Source organism: Chrysochloris asiatica, unplaced genomic scaffold, assembly GCF_000296735.1.
Source record: "Chrysochloris asiatica unplaced genomic scaffold, ChrAsi1.0 scaffold00136, whole genome shotgun sequence".
NCBI classification, from domain to species: Eukaryota; Metazoa; Chordata; class Mammalia; order Afrosoricida; family Chrysochloridae; genus Chrysochloris; species Chrysochloris asiatica.
In genome coordinates, this window is record NW_006408654.1 from 2,294,338 (window position 1) to 2,302,386 (window position 8,049).

Below are 8,049 nucleotides of genomic sequence, written 5' to 3' on the forward strand. Positions count from 1 at the left end.
GACCCCTTTTCGGATTATTTGAATTTGTTTCCATATCATTCTTCTGAATTCCCTCTCAGGCATATCCAAAACTCACTCCTCCTCCTCTATGAAGGCTTTGTCTGTCTCCAGTTCAAGTGTGTCAGGTCCTTTCTTCTGTTTTTGGACATGATTTGATAAAGTTGTTTCTTATTGGTCATGGTTATTGTTTTATTATTATTATTATTGTTATTAATGTGGTAAATCATTTTCATCTGTAAATCATAGCAAATGTTGTTGGGTATCATCTAAATAGTGCAGTATTATGTTGTAGCTTAGCTATATGGTCATGATTGCTATTTCTTTTTATGGGACGTAGGGAGAATAAGTTCCCATCTCCAGGAGGAATGTGTAGTCAACAAGAACTCTACATGCGTGGGTGCAGTGTACCGGCTAATTTTTATTGGGATCTCACGCCAGGGCGGGATGACTTGGGGCAGGTGGAAGTGATATCGCCTCTGGCCCTTCTGGGAGACACAGCTGTCCAAGCGGGCCGGCCCTGGTCCCGCTCTCTAAACTCTGCAGTCACAGGAGTTACCCGCAGTCTCCGCAGGAAAGAGTCCCAAAATACTCACTTTTCTTCATCCTTGTTAGTGCAGTTTCTCAAAAATGTGAGCCCAGGAGAGACTATGATAGTCCAGAAGCTGTGGGACTGGTATATGAATGCCCCCTTTGTGAGATGCCACTGATAGCTAAGAGTAGGGGCAGGGAGCTTAGCTGCAGAGAAAGTTGGGGCATGATGGGTGACATCAAGAAGCCGCCACAGCCTTTCTTACACCCTCCAGAATTCCTCACACTCTCTGTGCATGGGTGAGCTGCACCGGGCTGATTTTTATTGGGGTCTCAAGCCAGGGCGGGGAGATTTGGGGTGGGACCCATAGAAACTTTTGATATGTCAAGTCAAAGTTTGAATTGTTTCTTTAGTTCTTTCAGCTTGAGAAATGCTGAACATGTTCTTTCCTTTTCTTTGTTGTTGTTTTTTTTAAGTTTTTACTGAGAATTGAGTGAAAGTTTACAGGGCAGATCATCAGTTTTATATTCAACAAATCATACACTTTGTTTCGTTATAATAATTATAATTCCCTCCATGTACCATCAGTTAACAGTATTTCTCTTTATTCATTTTAGCTCATTTTTAAAAAACACTCGGGCATATATAATAATTTAAACAACCAAAGCGCACATTCTACAAGCCTACCTCCTGGCCACCAGCTCTCAGTTCCTCTCTTTCCATGAATCTAGAGTCCTCAGCTGCTCCCTCTCTCCATGTCCCCATCTCTGCATCCATCTATGGGGTTGCTGCTTCTCTGGATAGGTTCCCACATTCTGCATGTGCTCTTCTCTCTTGATGGTCCTAGGGTCCTTTGTTTCTGGACTGTAAGATTAACTACTCCCCTGTTTTTGTTACAAAACTTCTATCTTTACAATTGTGACAGTCGCATTTAGTCATGATAACAATTACTCACTACTGAATCATAACAATCTTATCCTCATTTCCTTTCACCAGACTCATCTAGACAACATGAAAATTATTCAGTGGGGCCTCCATCTTCCCCCGCACACTTAAACTAAATTCCCTCTTGAAAACTTGTAAGCCAGTCACTTTGTAGCTTTATCGCCCCCTCATTTTAGGTAGCCAATGTCTATGTTACCCGTTCCTATCTATCCTGTATACAGAGGGGATAGCATGAATACTTGATGTGAAGACTCCTTCCCTCTCTGTTGGTATTTTGAGGCACTGCCTCCATGAGTATAGGTCAAGTTCATCAAATTATAGCAATTTACCCTTATTTCCTTTATAAAAAAAATATTATTTATTTTTGGTAACTTTCCTCTAGTCAAGTTCTGATTATCAAGCCATTGAGGCTAGGTCAAATGGGTACCATCTACCAGTTTGGGTGTTCTTGTGCATCTCCCCTCACTTCTTATCAGCTGGATGTTTCACTCACAGCTATAGCCTTATGTTCTTGTCCATGGGCTCAGGCATCACTGGGTCTTGCCATATTTTGGACCAGCCAGCCCTTCATCTTCTCTCTCTCATCTCAAGGTCGATGGGAGGGAGTCTATGGAATGTGGTTGAACTCAGACCATTTCTTCATTGCTACCTTTCTCCCTCTTCCACTTCCCAATAGACCAATGTAGTCGCCAACAAGCTTACATGTCTGCTAATGTGTTCCCTTTTAGTTTCAGTCTCAGAGGGGAATTTGTCCTGAAGGAACTTGATTGCTTGCCTTGATGGCTTCCTGGCAAACAACTTGCTTATTTTTGTAGTAGCCAATCACTACCATTTTTGTTTTGGTTTTTCCTGCTGACCTTTCTTTGAAGATGTATATTCTGTCGCCCTAGCTGTTCCAGTCTGGTCTGCTTGTCCTTTCTAGTGAGAATGTTCCCTCTACCTTAGAAGGTTCAGGATGGAGCTCAGGATTCCACCTAAGGTCCTATACTCTGCAAAGGCTCCATAAGAGGTCTATTTCACTGGGCATGTTCTAGAACCCCTTTTAGATATTCCAATCAACTATAGGCTGAAGACGGGCTTACAAGTTTACTGTAATCCTGTTTCCTAACATGCCTTCCTATTCCACTCAAGTGTCTATTTTACAATAGTAAACAAGGGAAACCAACAATCATAAGACAGTCAAGCACCTTAGTATTATTTCCCCTCTTCAGACTAAGCCTCGATACCCGTATCACAAAGCCCTGTTGTTCCAAGGTTGAGCATGCATCAGTATTTACCTCTGTTCAATTTAGCCGAAGCAAAACTGTCTCAGTGTTCCCCTATCTACCTCGTTCTTCTACCCACTCCACCCTGTTTTGTTTTTTTAATGCCAGATTTTTACACATTTCAATTTGTACTTTACTTTATCTTTTCTAGCTTTTCTTTGAATTCTTCTGTCCTGCTCCTTTACTTCATCATTTCTTCCAAGTGCTTCAGTTTTTCTCAAGAGCAAGTTTCAGTCTCTTGTGATAGCCACTTTGGTCTTTTCTTTCTTTCTTATCTTTTTAATGATAAGATGTATGATGTTCCTGATGTCATCCCACAACTTCTTTGGTCTTCAGTCATGTGTTCTTGAGAAGGTCTCTAAATTCAGGTGGGATATAGTAAAGGACAAGGAGCTCTGGTAGCATAGTGGTTACGAATTGGGCTGCTAACCTCAAGGTCGGCAGTTCGAAACTACCAGCTATTCCACAAGAGAAAGATGAGGCTTTCTGCTCCCATAAAGATCTACAGCCTCGGAAACCCAGTACAGGGTCACTATGAGTCAGAGCCGATTCCACGGTACTTACCAACAACAACATAGTAAAGGACATATTTTGGTTCTTGCGAACTTGTTTTAATTTTCTTCAGCCTCAGCCTGAACTTGCATATGAGCAATTGATGGTTTGGCCCTTACCTTGTTTTGGCTGATGATACTCAACTTCTTCACTGCCTCTTTCCACAGATGTAGTCAACTTGATTCCACACCACTTATGTAGTTGAACAAAAGGATTTTGCAATGAAAAATTCTTTAATATGATTTTTTTGCCTTAAAAAATTCTATAATATGATCTCCAGTGTCATTTCTATTACCATGGCCATATTTTGCAACTACTGATCCTTCCTCTTTATTCCCAACGTTCACATTTCAATGACCAGTCTATTCCATATTTTGATTATTATAGATGTTTGCAGCTGTTGCTTCTCATTTTGGGTTGTGTCATCAGCAAATGAAGGTCCTGAGGAAAGCTTTGCTCCATTGATGTCATTATGGCCAACTCTATTTTGAGGAGGCAGCTTTTCCCCTGTCATATTTTGAATGCTTCATCTTCTGGCACTACAGCAGACAAGATTTCACTTCTGTTCATAAGGTTATCAGTAGATAACAATTTAGAAATGGTCTGCCTTGTTCTGTCTTAGTCTGAAGTCTCAGGTGAAACCTCTCCACCAACTGTAACCCTGCTGGTATTTAAAATACAGGAGGCACAATTTTCAGCATCTCAGTTACACACAAGTCACTATAGTACAACAAAATGACAAATAAGTGGTGGCAGTGAGTGGTATATTTCTGTTTTTGTTCACTTTTCTGTATATGTTGTTGTTAAGTGCCGCTGAGTCAGTTCTGACTCATAGCGGCCCTTTATAGGATTTCCAAGTAGGGGCTGGTGAGTTTGAACTGCTGACTTTGAGGTTCAAATTGACCCTGAAGGTGAGTGCTTATCCTACCATGCCACACCAGGATTCCTTTCTCTATATAAAAAGGTTTGGTAAAAATAAATCTAGTAAAGATGTCATATCCTGCATTTATTTCCTCAAATAATGAAATTAATGCATTTAGTTTTTTTATTTCTAGTTTACTTTTCTAGTTTCAACACACACAAACTTTTCTTACCTCCATCATATTCTGTAAAACCCAGGCCAATCTCAAAGAAACATGCTGGGTTGTAAAAGTGAAAAAACTGGCTGCTAAAAGTCGTTTACTTCTAGTAACAAAATGAAGCAGTCGGCAGGAACTGTGAATAAGCTATTTTGGAAAAAAAAGAGAGAGATTTTAGGAAACTGCACTTTATGGAATTTGCTGTTTCCGTATTAATTGTCTATACACACATAGCAATAACAAAGTTATTTAATATTGTAGTGGGTTGAATGGTAGATTCCCAAAAGTTATGTCCAACCTGATCCTATAAATGTAATCTTATTTGGAAAAGGGGTCTTTGCAGATGTAATTAACTTACAGATCTCAAGAGAAAATCATACTGGTTTAAATCTGAAACCCACTGTCTTGATTCCAATTCATTATGACCACATTTACAACAGAACTAAATGCTGCTGGTCTTATCTCATCCTCACTATCACTGCCATACTTGGGATTATTGTTGTAATCACTGTGTCAGTCTATTTCAGTGAAGGTATTCCTCATTTCCTTAGACCCTCTTCCATGCAAGATGTCCTTTTCCAGGGACTGATCCCTCCTAATAGTATGGCCAAAGTTAATGAGATGAAGTCTTGCCGTCTTCACTTCTAAGGAATGATCTGGCTATAGTATTTCAAAGGTAGAACTGAGAATTGAGAATCCAGAAATAAATCTATCAACCTCTTGTCAGCTGCTCTTTGACAAAGGGCAAATGGGGAAGAGATAGTCTCTTCAATAGATGGTGCCGGAAAGTTCAAAATCCATTTGCAGAAGAATGAAACAGACCCATATTGTACACCATACAAAAATGAATTCACAGTGGATTAAAGACTTAAAAGTAAAACCTTGAACTATAATGACTAGCAATGAAAAACCATGGACAAACGTAGGGACTGTGACTCATGGCATAAATACACTATCAAACATAACTGAACATACATAAACAGCAAAAGACAAAATAGATGACTGGACTTCCTAGAAATTAGACACTTATATGCACCCAAAATTTCACCAAAGGAGTGAAAAGAGAAACCACAGGCTGGGAACTTTTTTTTTTTTTTGGTAATGATGTATCAAACAAAGGACTAATCCCTAAAATTTATAGAAAACTTCAACGCTTCAATAAGAAAAAGACAAATAATCCAATTAAAAAATGTGAGGATGACATGAACAGACACTTCACCAAAAAAAAACAAAACCATTCAGGTAGTCAACAAATATATAAAGAAATCCTTGTGTTCATTAGCCACTGGTGGCAGTGGTGGCGGGCCATGGAGTCAGTTCCAATTCATAGTGACTCTGCCTAAGGTTTCTGAGGCTGTAAATCTTTACAGGAGCAGAAAGGCTCAACTTTTTCCCATGGAACGGCTGGTAGTTTCGAACTGCTGACCTTGGAGTTAACAGCCCGACTCATAATCACTGTGCTACCAGATGCAAACCAAAACAACAATAAGGTAACATCTTACCCCAGCATTAACAGCCAAATTTAAAAAAGAAAACAACAAATGTTATCAAGAATGTGGAGAGACTAGGATCCTCCTACACTGCTGGTGGGACTGTTAAAATGGTGCAACTACTGTGGAAAATGGTATGGCACTTACTCAAAAAGTTGGAAATAGAAATCCCATATGACCCAGCAATCCTTCTACTTGTTATATATCCCGAAGAAATAAGAGCCATGACACAAACAGATATATGCACACCCATGTTCATCACTGCACTATTCACAACAGCAAAAAGATGGAAACAATCTAAATGCCCATCAAGGGAAAAATGAATAAACAAGCTTTGGTACATGCATACAATGAATATTACACAATACTGAAGAATAAAGGTGAATCATAGCATGGAAAAAACTGGAGGACATTATGCTGAGTGAAATTAGTCCATCACAAAAGGACAAATATTGCATGTGACCACTATTGTAAAAGCTCAACGAAAGATTTTCATGCTAAAAGAAATTCTGTGATTATTAGCAAGGAAAGAAAGAAAGGGAAAATTATTCACTAGGTTGACGGTAGACATATGTTAACTTGGGTGACAGAGAAAGCAATATATAACAAGAGGGAGGTTAGCAGAAAAATGATCAAGATAGGGGAAGGCACAGGGAGAAGTACAAGAGTTAATGGGAATAGAGGGCAAATACTGTTATTGACACAATCCTACAATGACAGCTATCTACAGGTAAATGCATGAACAGATATACAGGATATAAGGGTATGAAAGGGAGAGTGGAAGAATACCCATAGGTATTTACGTTTGCTACAAACATCCACAAATGTGGTACAACATACAAATAATAAAATTATGAAGACTTCTTAGACATTACCAAACACCTTGAGGGAATGAGTTGCTGGACCACAGTCTTAGGAGACACCACAATCAACTGACATAGCATAGTCTACAAAGACAATGTTTTATATCCTACTTTTGTGATCAGTAGCTGAAATCTTAAAAGCTCATGAGTGGCCGCCTAAGGTGCAACTATTAGTCTATCCCTGTGCAGAGAAAAGAAGAGTGATGAAAACTGAAGATGCTTAGAGTCAATTAGCCCAGTTGATAAATGGAACACTTGAACATCAGTCTCCAGGATCCTGAGACCAGAAGAACACTTGCAGCTACCACTACCAAGTGTTCTGATAGGGATCACATTAGAATGTCCCGGATAGAGTCAGAAAAAATGTAGAACAAAAGTCAAACTATAAAAAAAAAGACGAGACTATGGTTCTTGGTCACACCTTCAGGTCTGGAACTGAACTCACCCCACGGCTCAATTTCTAGCCAAGCAGTAGACAGATGTAAGGGAGGCCGGGGGTGGGGGGGGGGAGGGGGGAGCTGGGGAGACACAATACTAGTAAAGTGTGCACACTATGGATGCAGTGGTAAGACATTCAAGATCAAAAGGGCAGCATTAACCTAAGGACAGAATTCAGAAGGGTTGGAAAAGAAAGTTGAATGAAAAGAAGAATCATAGGGAGGAAGTGGGATAACTGATGTTATATGGAAGGGACTGCAATCTCTGAAAAGAAGTGTATCATTTGTCGGATGTAAAACTGATGATCTGCTCTGTAAACCTTCACTCAATTCACAATAAAAAATTTAAAAAAAATTTTTCTCTCTTTTTTTTTAATTTAAGGTTTTTATTGTGGAATGAGCAAAAGTTTACAGGGCACATCATCAGCTTCACATTCAACAATTTATATAACTTGCTTCATTACATTGATTATAATCACCCCCCCAATACCATCAGTTAAAAGTATTTCTCTCTATCCATTTTAGCTCTTTAAAAAACACACAAACAGCCCTGACCAGGCGGCTCAGGTAGGGCAATCTCGGGAAAAAGGGGCGGAATCGCACATAGGAAACATCTGTCTAGCATTCAGACAGCCTTTGAACAAACATAAGATCTTATATTTCAACATTCTGAACTCGTTTTTTTAAAAGATCAAATTACTGAGGAATCACAGGCATTTTGAGCTTTGCCTGCCTGCACGCAGCTCCCGCTTCCGCGCCCACACCGGCAAGTGCCTCTGCCCCCTGCAGGCCTTGGAATGCAAGGCTAGAGCAACCTCACTTAGAAGGCTGCATTTCCAGAGAAAAGGAAGCATAAACTAACAAAGCCAAACAAATAGAGAGGGATATT

The 8,049-nt window shown here is 39.7% G+C and overlaps 1 protein-coding gene across 1 annotated transcript in view; it reads right to left on the reverse strand.

Annotated features, from left to right (window-relative positions):
• Positions 1-8,049, reverse strand: part of GK5 (glycerol kinase 5 (putative)) — a 135,244-nt gene that overhangs the window by 71,177 nt on the left and 56,018 nt on the right. The window contains exon 5 of the mRNA XM_006869869.1: positions 4,386-4,517. Coding sequence (XP_006869931.1) covers positions 4,386-4,517 — 132 coding nt within the window. The remainder of the gene's footprint in view (positions 1-4,385; positions 4,518-8,049) is intronic.